At 35.4% G+C, this 18,040-nt stretch overlaps 1 protein-coding gene across 1 annotated transcript; it reads left to right on the forward strand.

The window, feature by feature from the left end:
• The first annotated feature begins 8,416 nt into the window (after positions 1–8,416).
• Positions 8,417–17,232, forward strand: LOC110779366 (GABA transporter 1). The gene is made up of 7 exons (XM_021983879.2): positions 8,417–8,744; positions 9,629–9,859; positions 10,686–10,783; positions 12,266–12,452; positions 15,613–15,743; positions 15,907–16,140; positions 16,838–17,232. Exons 1-7 carry the CDS (start codon positions 8,618–8,620, stop codon positions 17,216–17,218), a joined length of 1,389 nt encoding a protein of 462 aa, XP_021839571.2. The 5' UTR covers positions 8,417–8,617; the 3' UTR covers positions 17,219–17,232.
• The last annotated feature ends 808 nt before the right edge of the window (positions 17,233–18,040 follow it).

Raw genomic sequence — 18,040 nt, forward strand, 5'->3', positions numbered from 1 at the left:
GTGATCTTTCTCCAAAAAGACACCATCTCGAGCAACAAACACTTTGTTCTCAGATGTATTGTAGAAGTAATACCCCTTTGTTTCCTTTGGATAGCCCACAAGGATACATTTGTCAGATTTTGGATGAAGTTTGTCTGAAATTAATCGTTTGACGTATACTTCACATCCCCAAATCTTAAGAAAAGACACATTTGGAGGCTTTCCAAACCATAATTCGTATGGGGTCTTTTCGACAGCTTTAGACGGAGCTCTATTTATAGTGAGTGCAGCTGTATTTAGTGCATGTCCCCAAAATTCTAATGGAAGTTCGGCCTGACCCATCATTGACCTGACCATGTCTAGCAAGGTTCTGTTCCTCCGTTCTGACACACCGTTCCATTGTGGTGTTCCAGGAGGAGTCAATTCTGATAGAATTCCACATTCTTTCAGATGGTCATCAAATTCATAGCTCAGATATTCACCGCCTCTATCAGACCGCAGTGCCTTGATCTTCTTGCCTAATTGATTCTCTACTTCACTCTGAAATTCCTTGAATTTGTCAAAGGATTCAGACTTATGCTTCATTAGGTAGACATAACCATACCTACTGAAGTCATCAGTGAAAGTGATAAAGTAGCTGAAACCACCTCTAGCATTTGTACTCATTGGTCCACATACATCTGTATGGATTAAACCCAATAGTTCATTTGCTCTTTCTCCAACTTTAGAGAAAGGTTGCTTTGTCATTTTGCCAAGTAAACATGATTCGCATTTACCATAATCCTCTAAGTCAAATGGTTCTAGAATTCCTTCCCTTTGAAGTCTTTCTAAGCGTTTCAAGTTTATATGGCCTAATCGACAATGCCACAGATAGGTGAGATCTGAATCATCCTTTTTGGCCTTTTTGGTATTTATGTTATATACTTGTTTGTCGTGATCTAATAAATAAAGTCCATTGACTAATCTAGCAGATCCATAAAACATCTCTTTAAAATAAAACGAACAACTATTGTCTTTTATTATAAAGGAAAATCCCTTAGCATCTAAGCAAGAAACTGAAATGATGTTTTTAGTAAGACTTGGAACATGGAAACATTCTTCCAGTTCCAAAACTAGCCCGGAGGGCAACGACAAATAGTAAGTTCCTACGGCTAATGCAGCAATCCGTGCTCCATTTCCCACTCGTAGGTCGACTTCACCCTTGCTTAACTTTCTACTTCTTCTTAGTCCCTGTGGATTGGAACATAAGTGTGAGCCACAACCTGTATCTAATACCCAAGAAGTTGAATTAGCAAGTATACAGTCTATAACGAAAATACCTGAAGATGGAACGACTGTTCCGTTCTTCTGATCTTCCTTTAGCTTCAAGCAATCTCTCTTCCAATGCCCCTTCTTCTTGCAGTAGAAGCATTCGGATTCAGAAGTGGGTTGACTGACCTTCCTCTTTGCAGATTTGGCGCCAGTTTGCTTAGTTGGGCTGGCCTTGTTGCCACCTTTCTTAGCATTCCTCTTCTTTCCAGATTTCTTGAACTTGCCCCCACGCACCATAAGCACATCCTGCTTATCACTTTTGAGCGTCTTTTCAGCGGTCTTCAGCATACCGTGAAGCTCAGTGAGCGTTTTGTCCAGACTATTCATACTGTAGTTCAGTTTGAACTGATCATACCCGCTATGAAGAGAATGGAGGATGGTGTCTATAGCCATTTCCTGAGAAAATTGCTGATCCAGCCGACTCATATTCTCAATGAGTCCAATCATTTTGAGAACATGTGGACTTACGGGCTCGCCTTTCTTAAGCTTGGTCTCAAGAATTTGCCTATGAGTCTCGAATCTTTCGACTCGAGCCAGATCTTGGAACATGTTCTTTAACTCACTGATGATTGTGAAAGCATCTGAGTTGATGAACGTTTTCTGCAGATCCGCACTCATAGTGGCGAGCATTAGACATTTCACATCCTTGTTGGCATCAATCCAACGATTGAGGGCTGCCTGAGTGATCCCGTCGCCTGGAGCTTCGGGCATCGCCTCATCTAGGACATACTCCTTTTCTTCCTGCATAAGAACTATTTGCAAGTTCCTTTGCCAGTCAAGGAAGTTTTTCCCGTTCAACTTCTCCTTTTCGAGAATTGATCGAATGTTGAATGAATTGTTGTTTGCCATATTAAAAACTACAATTGAAAAGAATAAACAAATAAATAACCATTCACAGTTTCTCTTAATAAACTTAAATTCTAGCATACATGCATAATTCAATGTTTATTAAGCATTTTATTCAAGTTATGTGTTCCGGCAGGTGTGAATAAAATGATTCCAAGATCCTAAAATCATTGAAGAACTAAGCACAGTTTGTCGACTTAATCCTAGAACATCTTAGGTAAGCAAAAGCCTTTTGCTAATAGTCTAGAAACTATTCTTGGTTGATAGGTACGTCTAAGAACTTATTAGGTAAACCTATCGAATTTGCCACGACATAAAAGGACTCCTTACTTATATCGTTGAGTTTCACCAAAACTAACATGTACTCACAATTATTTGTGTACCTTGCCCCTTTAGGACCAATAAGTAACACCTCGCTGAGCGAAAACTATTACTAGATTGATGTAAAGGATATCCAAGCAAGTGTATATTTTGGCATGGCACCTTTTAACTCAATTTTTAAGTTTGGAACTTAAGGCTCTTACTATGTTGGTTAGATTTTAAGTGAACTAAAATCCTTAATCATGCAACATAATCAAGCTTTTGATCTCATGCATTTTAAGACATATTTAAAGCAATAAATAACTTAAAACATGCATAAGATATTTGTGATCTAGTATGGCCCGACTTCATCTTGAAGCTTTGACTTCAAAGTCCGTCTTGAAAATCTCCGTGGGAGGCACCATTTTCTTCAAATAGGATAAGCTATAACTAATTACAACTATTTGATGGTACGCAGACCATATTTGAATTGAAAAATAACTTTGGTGCTTTAGACCAATTACATTCAAATTAATGGTACGCAGACCATATTTTCTATCCTATTTGGGCCATACTAGTCACTTCATAACCTGCAAAACAGTACATATACAATATATACCATTCACCCATTCATTATCATGAATGGCCCACATAGCTGGTTAGTAAAACACATTATGCATCACGTAAACATTTGCAGCAATTAATCAAGGTCACCAATAATCTACCAATTATTCAGTCCTTATTAATTCTAATCGAGTTGTTTTAACCTTAAGGATTTGTAGACCTAATCAAGAGTTTATGACTAAAAAGCGCTCCCACTCAAACCAATAAATTCATATGCTTTACTAATTTTAAACATAAAATTGTATTTCTAGTCTAACCGGAAACATACAAATTTAATTAAAATTTAAAGCTCATATAAATTTATAATTGAATCCAAAATTTAATTTAATTTCAGTCGCATTTAAATTAATTCATGATTTTAATTTTAGTAAAATAATTAGAATAAATTCCATTTATTATAATTATAATATTCAAAATTAAAATCCAAGAAATTAATTCAAATTATTAATTTTAAAATTAATTAAAATTACGTGAACTGAAATTTTCAAATTAAACATTCAAAACGATCTAATCGAAACGCAAACACCCTACGCGTTGCACGCCCATGGGCCGTGCGCACACAGCCATTGCTGGCCATGTGCGCGCAGCCCATGCGCTCGTAGCATAGCTGCTGCTGTCCCAACGCAAGCCTCCGCACAGCGCCCCATCGCACGCGAGCTATCGCTCGCAGTGCGTGCGCGAGATCGCTCGCTGGGCGCGCTGGCTCGCTCGCTGGCGCGCGAGATCGCTCGCTGGTGCGCGCGAGCCATCGCTCGCTGGCGCGCGAGATCGCTCGCTGCGCGCGCGCGAGCCATCGCTCGCTGGTGCGCGACATCGCTCGCTGGGCGGGCGACGTCGCGCGCTGTGCGCGCGAGTGATGCTGTGCGCAGCGCTCGTGGCACGCGAGCTTGCGCTCGCTGCGCGCGAGGCTGCGCGCACTTGTGCGAGGCAGCGCGCGTTGTGGCGCAGCTCGCTTGCTGCCCACACGCGACTGCCTTGGCTCGCCCCTCGCCCATGCCCATACGTTCATTGCTCGTGGCACACGACACAAGGCAGGGCTGCTGCCTTGCGCTCGTGCACTACGCCCTTGCTCATTGCATTCGTGCCGCACGGGCGACGAGCTCCCTTGCTCGTCGTCGCATGCCCGCATTATACAACACCCCTTAAGGGTAACACGAAGCGTCCATTGCTTCGTGCGTGCAAGTTATTTGAACGAATCGCATAAAAATTTAAAATTTATATTTAAAATTAATGACAAATTAATAAATATTATTAATTTCATAATTTTAGGGCGAAAAATCGAAAATTTATTATCCAATTGATTTCCGATTGATATGGATTCAAGTCTAGGTCATAAAAATTTAAAATTTATCGTAAATTTACAATTTTTATGGTGGTTTTTAATCATAGGTTTCTAATTAAATTACAATTAATTATGAAAATCAAATTAATTCTAAATTATTCTAATTTTCAACAAATTAATCATAATTACAAATTAGATTGCATAATTAACAAGACTAGGCATTCAAACTTGTTAAACATATGCAGTAGGTCAATCAAAAATTCAAGATTTATCAACAGGAATCGCAAATATTTAATTTAACATCTTAAATTTACGAAATTTTGCATTCGAAAAACTAAAACCTTCGAAAATTCATAGTTAGGCTTCGAATTTGAGAATTCTGGGTTCGGCAGAAAAATACTATTTTTGTCAAAATTTTAGAATGCCTTTTACATGCGGAATTGACACAAAAATCACTCAATTCGGATGAGTAATGAAGAAACTGCCGAAAAACTGCGTACATATAATTAAATAAACGCAATTTGCAATTAATTAACAATTACGAAAATTAATCACCCCTTTTAATTCTTGCAAATTTGTAATATTTAACCATGTTCATGCAATTTAGATTATGAAAATAATAAGGGGCTCGTGATACCACTGTTAGGTTATGATACATATGACATTTACATAGATCATGCGGAAACAACCATTAACCCAGGAAACATATTATTTACACATAATCATATAGCATAATTAGATGCATACTCTTTGTTGCGTGCCCTCCCTAGCTGCGCCCGAACCGAACAAGAACAAGTCTTTTAGGACTCCAAATGTCGTCCCTCCGTAGATAGTCCACAGCACGTCCGGATCCGCCTTAAGATTGACCAACTAGAACCGCCCTTAAGGTACTAGAAAATTTCGGCACTTTTGAGCAAGATGTGTGTTTGATTTTCTCTCAAAAACTCACTTTTGAATACTTTGAAACTTGTATATAAATTATGACCCCTAGGCCTTTATTTATAGAGTTATGGAAAAGGAATCGTAATCCTAGTAGGATGCGAATTAATTGGAATTAGAATCCTACATGAATTCTATTTAATTAATTTATCCAATTAGGAATAGACATTTAATCATACACTGACTCTTGCTGATTCAGGAATCACGCATGAGCACAAACTCACACACACACGGCAGCCACAAGGACTGCCCATGCGTGCGAGCTGCAGCCCACGCAGCAAGGCCCACGCATCCGTGGCCTTGGCGCGCGCTGGGCTTGTGGCGTGCGTGCTTGCTGGGCGACGGCCTGGCTTCGTGCTGGGCCTTCGTCCGGCAGGCCTCGTCTGATGCTAATTCGTACGATACGCTTCCGATTAAATTTCCATTTCCGGAATCTATTTCCGATACGAACAATATTTAATATTTCCGATTCCGGAATTAATTTCCGTTTCGAACAAATATTTAATATTTCCGTTTCCGGAATTATTTTCCGATTCCGGCAATATTTCCGATTCTGACAATATTTCCGTTTCCGGCAATATTTCCGATTCTGGTAATATTTCCATTTCCAATAATATTTTCCGATACGTACCATGTTTCCGTTTCCGGCAACATCTACGACTTGGATAATATTCATATTTCCGATACGATCCATATTTCCGTTTCCGGCAATATCATCGTTTCCGGAGTATTCATTTCTTGCCTGTGACGATCTTAGCTCCCACTGAAACCAAGATCCGTCGGTTCCGAATATTCATAGATGGAGTATTTAATGCCATTAAATACTTGATCCGTTTACGTACTATTTGTGTGACCCTACGGGTTCAGTCAAGAGTAAGCTGTGGATTAATATCATTAATTCCACTTGAACTGAAGCGGCCTCTAGCTAGGCATTCAGCTCACTTGATCTCACTGAATTATTAACTTGTTAATTAATACTGAACCGCATTTATTAGACTTAACATAGAATGCATACTTGGACCAAGGGCATTATTTCCTTCATTTACTGCCTAACAGAGCTGATCAACATGGGCTCGACCCAAAAATTACCGGGTTTTGGGCAGAATAATTCGGCCTGATGTTCGGGACCGACCCGACCCAGTCCGAATTTTTTTTAAAAAAAATGCGTGCTTTGGGCAACGTAAAACAACAATTTTAGTTATAAATTTGGCCCGGCCCGAAAATGGCCTGAAAATCCCTCTTTTGCCCGAATTAGCGGGTTTTGGGCACACAAATTTGGCCCGGCCCGACATCATGGGGCATTTTTTAATGGTCCCGACCCGCCTTTTGATCAGGTCTACTGCTCTGAATAATAATTTATCATAACAAAAATTTCTTATGTTTTATTTATTTACTAATCAAATCGTGTATATTTTCTAGAAATTTATTTATATCAAACACAAACCATGGAATTAACAGAGAAAAGAATAAGAAAAAATATTGTAGCCCTCTCTTTTAGCTAATCACGAGTGTTTTTTTTCCTCCAAAATATATTTCTACTTTGTAACTTAAAAAATGTCTTATAAGTCATAAGTAAAAGTTGTAGCACAAAAAAAAATTACACAAATAAGGCAATATTACTAAAAAAAATTAATTAACCGATAGTTGTTAGTTAACCAATCTTATTCTTAAATTGCATCTATAATGAAGTTCATATTATTCTTAAACTGCATACATAAAAAAATTTATAAGTAAATTTGAAATGATTAGAAGAAACTTGAACTGTATGCAACATTACAACACCCCTGGGCATCGCCCGGGCTACTAACTAGTTGGAGTACAAATTAGCTAGAAAATGAAATAGCTTGAAATCTTATGTGGCATAACAAGCTAATTATAATCGAGTTACTGTAAGAGGAATAAGGAAGGAAAATGAGGAAGGGAAAAGACATTTTTTAAAACTGGATATTTAAGAGAGCGACACGTGTCAAGATAACCTGCTACAACCGGTTAATTACTTGTTAACTAAGATCATTAAAGTACCCATTGCATGTTGGTTCAGTGGTGATTGGGGCTGAACTTAATAGGGAGAACCGCGTGTTGATCTCCCGCAATAACAATCAGGAGGGGACTGGAACATATCCACCCATAACTCGTCCCGAATTCGGATTAGCTCTAAAGGTGAATCCGGTGGTAACACAAAAAAAATCATTAAAAGTGAATAGGTCCACAAAGTTGTATTATTAAAAAGAACCTCATATATGTGATTAATAAAAAAAAACCGGCCAAATCTTAAACTGTTTTCAGTTCGTAAAGTCTTTCGTCAGTTGATTTATCCTGCCCATGTTCTAGCTACTTCTGCTCGTTGTCGCCATTTCCTCTGTCATCGGTTTTAGTTTCTGTTTTTGCTTAATTTCGTAGCTTGTTTGTTTGCTCTTTTAGCTTTTGTAGTCCTCTTGTCAAAAAATAAATAATAAATAAAACAAAAATTATTAATCAATTTTTCCAATACATAAAACTATTTACGCAATACTATTCATTCAATTGTATAATCAACATTCTATACTCCGTATGTCAGCCGTTGACCAATTTCATATTTATTTTCACACATCAAAATTGACGTTTTCTGATTTTCTTGTGAAGTATCTTGTACTCATCTTGTCCGGGTCCATTTGACTTTTCATGGCTTTTAAGACGCGGCTTAAAACGTAAATCTCTTATTTTAAAAGAGCAATTTTTTAAAAAAGTGATATTCTCAAAATATATTTCTGCATTATATCGAATCAAACAAGACCTGCCCTGACTATATATTTCTCATACGTTAATGATTTTTTGGTCAAATTTTAAAAAGCTTGACCCTAAAAAATTCAAGGGGACAAATATTAAGGAACAAAGGGAGTACATCAATAGGAATTGATTTTGGAAACTCCTTGTGAATAGAACACGAAAAAAATGTTCTCGCAATATATAGGTGTGCTAAACTAAACTTTTAGTGTGTCTACCAATGATATCTTGATTTAATGGTTATTACTGGGGTCTTATTTATGATATGCCACAGGTTTAAAAATCTCTCTTTCTATCATTTTATAGTTTTTTTTGTCCTTGTGTACTTTAGAGTGTCGAAGTCATTTTTTGTGTCAATATATGGTCCAAACTATTATGTCAAAATAATAAGTCCAAATTAGTAGGCTATACAATTATCTACGGAGTATTAATGTAAATATATAATCTTATCTATCTTATATGATTGGTAAAAGTAGTCCAAACTAGTAGGCTATACAATTATTATGTAAATATATATAGTCTTATCAATCTATAGATTTGTTCAACGAAAAGGGGGAGAGAAAAAGAGAGAGAATGGGAACATATTTCCAAAAACCAGTAGTTTCAGAAAAGAACAACGTTGTTAACCAAAACCAAGAATCTTCACAAGAGAGTAAAGAGGAGCTTGATGCCGGTGCTCTTTTCGTTCTTCAATCTAAAGGTATGTTCTCCTTCCGATCCTCAATCGACTGACGGATCTTGAATATGTTTCTTTACTACTGTCTTCATTACAAAATGATCTTTACATTTTATGTTCCTTTTTAAAAAAAATTAGTTTTTGGAGCATGAATTTGTAACGTGAGAAGTAAAACTCTTATAATGGTGAACAAATGAGTTACAACTTTGATTCTTAAGAACATTGAAACGTCATGGATTTGTCAGTCTATTTTTGATGTTTCAACTCTTTCATTTTGAGTAGAATACCTCCATTTTTATTATTCGACTCACTTGAAAGACTTGCAGTCGATGCCTAGTTTAATGTTTTCAAGGCAGCTTAAAATCTTCAACGTGTTATGTTATTTCAAGTATGTAGTCATGAAAATCATTTTTGAAACTTTAATTATTTTTTTTTCTATTACCTCTATTTTCATAATACGAAATAAAAGTTAACAAATACATATTTCTTTCGTTCCACAAATATTGCACCATGTTGAATTTTACACTATTCACGTTGTACCTTTTACCGTATTTTGTAACATATACGTAAAAAATATGTAATCAAGTGGGATCTTATTAGATTCATATCACTATATATACTTTCTAAATATCATTTTTTTTTTAATTTTTACTTTTGCATATTTCGAGAGATAACGAGTCAAAGTTGTGTATTGAAAAGCATGAAATCAACATTGTGCAATATTTAAGGAACGGAGAAAGTATTAAAGTTATAAAAGATTAGGTAAAAGTTTAAAAAAAAAATTGTAAAAGTTATTTCTATGTACAATAAATTTATTATACACCTTATACACGTTTCGCTTACTCTCGAATTTTGGCTAAATAATCGTGGTGTTTTAAAGTAAATAAAAATGTGAATGGTGATGATAGGTTCATGGGTGCATTGTGGATATCACTTAACAACATCAATAGTAGCACCAGCACTGCTGAGTTTACCATACGCGTTTAAGTTTTTAGGATGGGCAGGAGGAATGATATGCCTAATTGGAGGAGCATTGGTCACTTTTTACTCTTATAATTTGCTGTCTTTGGTACTTGAACACCATGCCCAATTGGGTCGCCGCCATCTTCGTTTTCGAGATATGGCACATGATATTTTAGGTATCTTTCTCTTTCTCTCTCTTTAATTAGTGTTATTAATTTACAGCTTAATAATAATAACTGCTTGTCGATTCAATCAATGTAATAACTCCATGTCGAATTGTCGATTGTGAAATTGGGCGGCCCATTAAAGGCCTTGACCCGCATGTATTAAATGGGTGAAATTCTATGAACCTTTGTTAACGACTTGGGATGAACATTCAACAATATGCGGGTTAGATTCTACTCCTTCCGTCCCAAAATTATAGTCATGTGTATTTCTCATGTACTGTATTAATTAAAAATGCAATGAAAATTCCACCCCATGTACTGTATTTCACTTTTCTATATACAATATTACTCCCTCCGTCCCGGAATACTTGACCTGTTTTCCTTATCGGGCCGTCCCTTAATACTTGACCTGTTTCTAAAAATGGAAATATTCTAACAATATTATATTATTTCTCACTCCACCCCTATTAACCCACCTACCCCCTACTCCATACAAAAAATAATTAAAAATTCAACCCCTACTCTCCCCCAACCCCACCCCTTCACACATTTCCCACTAACTATATTAAAATAATACTCCACTATCAACTACTACCTATTAAATTAAATAAGTCAATTCAAGTCCCTTAAACTCTGTGCCGGTCAAACCGGGTCGAGTATTCCGGGACGGAGGGAGTATCTTTTTCATGTACTTTCCATCCCACTCAATCATTTATATTTTATTCTACTTTTTCATGTACTATATTTTATTTTTCTTAAAATTTTGGTCAAACTGAATTATAAATATGGGACGGAGGAGTAATTACATTTGTTAACTATGTATGGACTATGGAAGGACCAAGATGGGGAAGGTATGCAGTGGGCCCAGTTCAATTTGCAGTTTGCTATGGTGCAGTTGTTGGAGCTTGTCTTTTGGGTGGCCAGTGCATTAAGGTTAGTTTTTGCCTTTCATTTTAATTTTGTCACAAATTTGTTTCAAATATTACTACGAGTCAATGGCGAAGCTATGTGGGGGCCTAGGTAGGCCATGGCCCCCCCTAAGATTCTAAAAATATATAAAAGTTGCACTTGTTAATAACTTTCTCCCTTGGCTGAGTTGGTATTTGGTGTTAGGTGCCAAAATTGTAGTTCTGTGTTCGAACCAGATGACTAGCACTTCTTGATTCTTTTTTTATTTTTATTTTTTATTGAACTTATATTTATTTCTCAAACTTCTTTTATTATTTTCGTTACATTTCTTTTTTTAGTGCTTTAGATTTTTCATAAAGTATTATCCAATGGAAATAGAGAATAAGTATGTTGTCCAACAAAATATATATACATTTAATACTTAATATATGTTACTTAATTTTTGTTACCTAACTACTTTAAACATAACAATACTTAACTGGTGTAACTTAAAACTTCTTTGTTTATGGTGTCCAAGTATTTTAGTGTTTGTATCTTCAAATATTAAGAATATTCGGTCAATTTATATTTTACTGTAATAAACAACAACAAAAATATAGTAGAATTTATTATTGAAATTATAGTATTCTAGTTTAGGGAATTAGACAAGTACTCCTATATAAAATTTTGGCCCCCTTATACAAAAGGTCTGGCTTCGCCCCTGCTACGAGTAGTTGGAAAAACAAGCCAAAGCCCAAAGGTAGCTGAATAATTTAAAAGAATTGGCAAATACTCTATCCATTTTTTCATTATATAGTTTTTTTGGGGGTGAAACAAGAGAGGCAATTAGGCAAAGCCTCAACGAAAATAAACTACAAAATCAAAAAGCTACTACTAAGAACATAAACGAAGACTTGTGTCAAACTAGTTATTACACTTTTCCTTTTCTATTTGGTTTGATGGAGTATTTGACAAGTTAGTACATGGGCCGGAAACTATCGTTTTTAATTAACTTCACTTAATACGGAGTAGTTGTTTTGATTAATTTGCAAAATAGGGTCACAATAAAAGAGTATAGCCTCCTTAGTATGTGTTACACACCCCTAGATTGATAAACATACTACGACTGTGTTATCATCACCTTATTCTTATTGCTTATTAGATTAGATCAGATTTAAAAAAATAAAAAACACCCACAGAAAACATTTAGAAAAGAACATACCAGACCCAAAACTAGAAAATCAGAGCATATCAGGTGAACAGAACAAGACCTGTATGAATGTAAAAAGCGAGACACGTTGATAATATAATTGAAACTAGTAAGTGTACGTGAAGCTAAACCACGCGAACATAGTATTTTACGTAGTATTTGATAATTTTGCTATAGGCGATATTGTTTTTGCCAAAATAAGACAACATTCTTATTTTGTTGATAATCAAATTGATCAATAGCATCTTTTTGTGCAAAATGCAACAATGTTGCGTACCATGCGTGCTAACTATATGTGGTGCAACTTAATTTTACAGGCAATCTACTTGTTGTTCAACCCGAATGGATCGATAAAGCTGTATGAATTCATTATCATATTCGGAGCGCTAATGTTGATCTTAGCTCAGATGCCTTCGTTTCACTCTCTCCGCCATATTAGCTTGATTTCTCTGCTTCTATCCCTTGCTTATAGCGCCGGTGCCACCGCTGCCTCCATCTATATAGGTAACCCATTCTTTTGTCCGTCTATGGCTTTCATATGTCCAACATTTTATGCCAAAAACTCTACACCTACTTGCCTCCATTATGTGGACAAATTTTATTGTACACCTGGATATATCTACATAAGCTGATAAGGGACACCTGACCCAACATTTTGGAAATTGATTGCTTATATTGTTAAACTATAGAAGATAATAATATAATTGATTGATGATAATATAACTGAACAACTTAATCATAACGGGTTACATCATTGCTTTATATAGGAAACCAAACACAACTGTATTAGATTTATGACTCTATGAGATTCCTAAACTAGCACAACTTTAGTTTCCTAAACATACTATAACCCTTGATATACCATAACTCTAGCACTCCCTTGCAATCTTAACGGCAGTAACACGAACGGTACAATTGAAGTGTAAAATCATGACGACCGAAACTATCAATCTGGTGTCGAGACAAACATGTCCACTCATATTCCTTTTATGTGGTACACTCCGCAATAACAGGTGATGAGTTTGGCGATGCTAGGACACGTTGACCACCAACACAAACGCAGGTACACTCCCCCTTTGGATTCTGCGCAAAACCAACGAACATGTACACTCCTTGTCTGGTTGAAACTTGCGCACCACATCAACGATTAGTTACACTAGCTAACGCAGATACACTCCTGCACACGCGATTGCAAGTACACTCTTGCACGCACACAAAACCAACTAATCCGGCCAAATCGCAAGCCACCGGACCAACAATAACAAAGAAAAAAAACTAATAAACAAGACCAGCATTGTCAACAATATACGCGACCATTAAAACAAATCTCAACTTTTGAGAGGTTAACAAATCCAGTCGGCGGGTTTTTTAACTCATACCCACCGGTAGGAGACTTTTTGCGGAACTCTAGTTTCCTAACATACTAGAACCCTTGATATACCATATCTCTAACATATATCATGGGTTGATCTCATATCTCACACACCATCACCAAGTTACAGACCCATTCTTGACGTTTAAGGGACCCTATGCGGAATAAGGGGTTAGGGCCCTTTCTAAATGTCATGTCTGATAGATAAGCGAAATATATTGTTTCGGCATTAGGAAAAAAAACAAAGAAGCATCAGTTTTTTTGTCCAATCCCCTACTTTATTCAAATCAACAATTAAAAAAATTAGTTTATTTCCTCCTAGAATTTCACCAGCCTACTCTAATTCTCTAAACACTTGCAAATTATTAGTAAAATAAATAATTACTTAATTATGGAGTATTACGTAGTCAATATGAATAAGTAGGTTTACTATTTGATCGAAAACAAATGATTTATTTTAGTATCAATATATTTATATTAGTAGTTCTTTTCTTTTGTCTTCATTCCCGTCAGAAAAAAAAAAAGTTTGAAATTTGATTTTTCGAAACTATATAATATAGGCTCATAGTCCACCACACAAGCTAACTTCACCCACAATTAATTACTTGAAATATAAATGAGTACTTAAAGCTAAACTAGATGTTAAGTATTACGGAGTACGTACATAAGCTCGGTGTGGACTTATTTGTGTTAAATACAATGCTAACAAGAAAGAAGGAGTATTAATAATTTAAAAAATTGCATATACAAAATATTATGAATGAGGAAATTAATTTCTCCAAAATAAAAGTGAACTTTAAAAAAATAAGGCTAAAAAGCAAAACAGAAAGTTGAAGAAAAAGACAAAAGGTGTTGGAGGCAAATAAAGAAATTTCACACCAACAATTGAGCAAGAAATGATTTACAATTACTTAACGCTTTTTTTTTTTCTATTGTACCACAACACTGTATAGATTTTTATTTTGAACCCCTTTCCGCTATTGGCCATAAACGAATGCACTCCCCGCCTATCCACAGGGTCGAGGTGAGTTAAACCCATTATTGGGGTTTAAGTTTTGCAAAAAATCACCAATTGGAACCTCACTTTTTTTTGGTCAATAATTGGAACCTAAGGTAAGATTTATGGTAGTTTAACTCACCTTTAACTCAAAGTTGACTATTCAAACTAATAAATTAAATCAAAAATAAAATTTATGAGTTAATAAGTAGTATTATTTGGCAATTTTTAGGAGTTCTATTGGGTTTATTTTTTTCGTCTTTAGATTAATAATTGAAATTGGTTAATTTTTGTGATTTTGTATGATATTAATTTTGTTAAATTTTATTGTTTTTGTGTTGATTTTGATCGATGTGTTATAGTTGTTTTTTTATTTTATTTTATACTTTGTGATGTTTATACCTTAATCACATAAGGAGAGCAAACTTTTTGCATGATTTCTAAATTAATTTGAAAGTAAAATGGCGTTCGGCCATTGTTTCAATTGAAGATGTTTTTTTAAAAGGGTGACACGCAGTGGGAAGTATGATAGATTGATACAAAGTACGGAGTATTTTTAGGTTGTGACTCGTATACTCATTTTCTTTAAAAACAAAAAAATGGGTCGGAGCGGGTTGAGTTATGTTAAATAGGTCACTTGAACTGGCTAAATATGGCTTGTTTATTACCTGAACAGACCAATTTCATTAAGTTTGAGCCCGACCTGCCCTTGACATGGCCTATTTTATAGCTCTATGTTAAAACATTCAAGCGAACATTTTGGTTTTGTTGGGTTTCTATGTAAAATTATGTGAACATTAGAAATTAGTTACGGAGTACTTAACATTTTTAGATCAATTTATCGTTGAACTGTGAACTATAAATGGACGAACTTCATTTATAAAGGAAATATAAATTAATGTGGTGTTGGTAGTTTTCGATGATGTTTGTTCAAGATGGGGGTATTGGAGGTGTAAGAATAACAGTTAATTAATTTAATTAGTTTTATATTTTTGCAAAAAAAAAATGTTATTATTGTATTTCTTATTTCTTAACCTAAGGACTTAACATTTTTTAAATCACCATAGTTAACTTTGGCTAGAAAAGTAAGAAGAGGTCCCAATAATTGACCAAAAAAAATGAGGTCCTAATTGGTGATTTTTTATAAAACTTGGACCCCAATCATAGGGTTAACTCGGGTCGGGGCTGCAAGTTGAGTTTGATCTAATGAAAAAGATTCAAAGGCATACGAGTTCAATCCCCATAAGCTAGACACTAGTACTTTCTCGGTTTCCTTAAAAATGTGTCATTTGCAGGGCATACGTCAAAGGGTCCAGAGAAAGAATATTCACTATCCAGCGACTCACAGGATCGAGTATTTGGTTGGTTCAATGGAATAGCGATCATTGCAACAACTTTCGGGAATGGAATTATCCCTGAAATTCAGGTAACTTAGACAATACTACGTTTATCTTTCATTCAATCTGATAGGGTGCGTCTTATTCATCTGATTTTCACTAATTTTTTCAAAACGTATCTGAACTAATAAGGTAAACAAAACAAAGCCCTCTATTTTCTAATCATGATATTATTTTAAAAAATATTGTCAGGCAACAGTCGCACCACCGGTGAAAGGAAAGATGTTCAAGGGATTAGTTGTGTGTTACAGTGTAATTTGTGTGACATACTTCAGCGTCGCGGTATCAGGTTATTGGGCATTTGGAAACCAAGCTGAAGGCCAAATACTAAGCAATTTTGTCGTGAATGGAAATCCCTTGCTACCTAAGTGGTTCATTTTTTTGACCAATGCCTTTGTTATACTCCAATTTGCCGCTGTTGGAGTGGTACGTAACAACTTCACTCTTTTTCCTTGTATCCTTCTTAAGAAAATTTCTAGGTAAATTTGTTGGGAACTGCCTCATATTACCTTATACTAACTCCATTTTAATCCTACACTTTTTTTAGACCGTTTCATAATGCTTTTACCTTGCATTTTATGCTATATATCTTTTAACATAAAAATTTACTATCTTACATTTCTTACTACCACAATATTTATAACTTTTCACCCAAATTTTCTTGTACTCACCCATCTTTTTACATACTCTAAGAGCATGTACATTGGTTGACTCTTTAAAAGAGATCTTGGAGGACTCTCCCCTCTCTCTCTACCACTATCCCTCTACAAGACACACTCAAGAATTCATTATTAAAAACACCCAACATTGGTTGGTTACTCAAATGAGCTTTCTATTATCATTTTTACCATTTGATATGACACTTTTTAGGTTCAAGCCGAATTTCTAGGTCCCTACAAATTACCCGAATTTCTATGTTAAAAATGTATCCATTACGCATTCTTTTAGGGATTACAATTTACAAGTTGATCGACACAAGTATTCGTAAAGCATAGTTGAATGTTACTCCGTATATTATAATGAAGAGTGTAATGTAAAAGTTACCTAAAATTGAACTGTTTATGATTTTAGTGAGCCCCAACGAATTAAAATGTTATATAACGATCAAAATTTGATGGTGCAGATATACTTGCAACCTACCAATGAAGTGCTAGAAGGAGTATTCTCAGATCCAAAGAGCGAGCAATTCTCAATCCGAAATGTGATCCCAAGGGTGATATCACGGTCTATCTCAGTTGCCATAGCAACAACAATAGCAGCAATGCTTCCGTTTTTCGGAGACATAAATGGAGTAATTGGTGCATTTGGTTTCCTTCCACTTGATTTTGTTCTACCTGTCATATTATTCAATCTTACGTTCAAGCCTTCGAAACGTAGCTTTATCTTTTGGTTGAATCTTAGCATTGCAGTTATTTTCTCCATATTAGGAGTGATTGCATCTGTGGCTGCCGTTAGGCAAATCGTTACTGATGCCAAATCTTATACATTATTTGCTAATGTATGAAAAATTTCACCGAATGGTTGTTTTAGCTAATTTTTCCGGGCTTTTTTTTATTCATTTTACAAGGAAATAGAAACTATGTTAGCTTCTAAAATATGACCAACCTAATTCGTCCTTTCTGATGATAGAGGTTTCAGACTTTTTTGGTGATTTGAAATAGAGGATGTTATTTCGAAGATAGAATGTACAAGATGAAAAGTGTTTATACAAATCTTTTTTAGAGAGATTTTCTCGTACCTAACCTATGTTTATATAATTTTTACTATCATTGAGTAGTATTTTTTTCTCTTTATTTTGAAAGGTAAGGAAAATAATACATTAAGACATCTTTCATTCGAGGGTCACTCTTAAATAATCATTGTCAAGAATGGAAACCAAATGCGGACTATATATTACAAGTTTTTATATACATACTATTGCTAACTAAGTGATCAACATTCGCATACAGTATACTCCTCTATTTGCTTCCCTATAAATATGCTTGAATATGCCATTCATCGAAATGTTGGAGAAGACCTTTTGATATCATTGATGATGTTGTGTAGTTTCCACATAGTAGACAAAATTCCTTTGGTTGAGTTGATGATGAGTAAATGCTCGCATTCAATGAGTAGTTTCTTGAGATTGAGATTCTTTGCTTCTTGTAGCCCTTTATGTAGCAGACTTCCGCCATAAATGCTTGAGAAATGCTGAAGTTGTAAGTGGAGGAGGCTATGGCTTTCTCATAGCTATCTCTGATGATTATTTTCGTCGCTGCTGAAGAGTTCTTGTATGAGCTATCAAAGTTTTGTTTGTAGGCCGGTACCCATAGGGGAGGGTACTAAT

This window comes from Spinacia oleracea, chromosome 3 (assembly GCF_020520425.1).
Source record: "Spinacia oleracea cultivar Varoflay chromosome 3, BTI_SOV_V1, whole genome shotgun sequence".
NCBI classification, from domain to species: domain Eukaryota; kingdom Viridiplantae; phylum Streptophyta; class Magnoliopsida; order Caryophyllales; family Amaranthaceae; genus Spinacia; species Spinacia oleracea.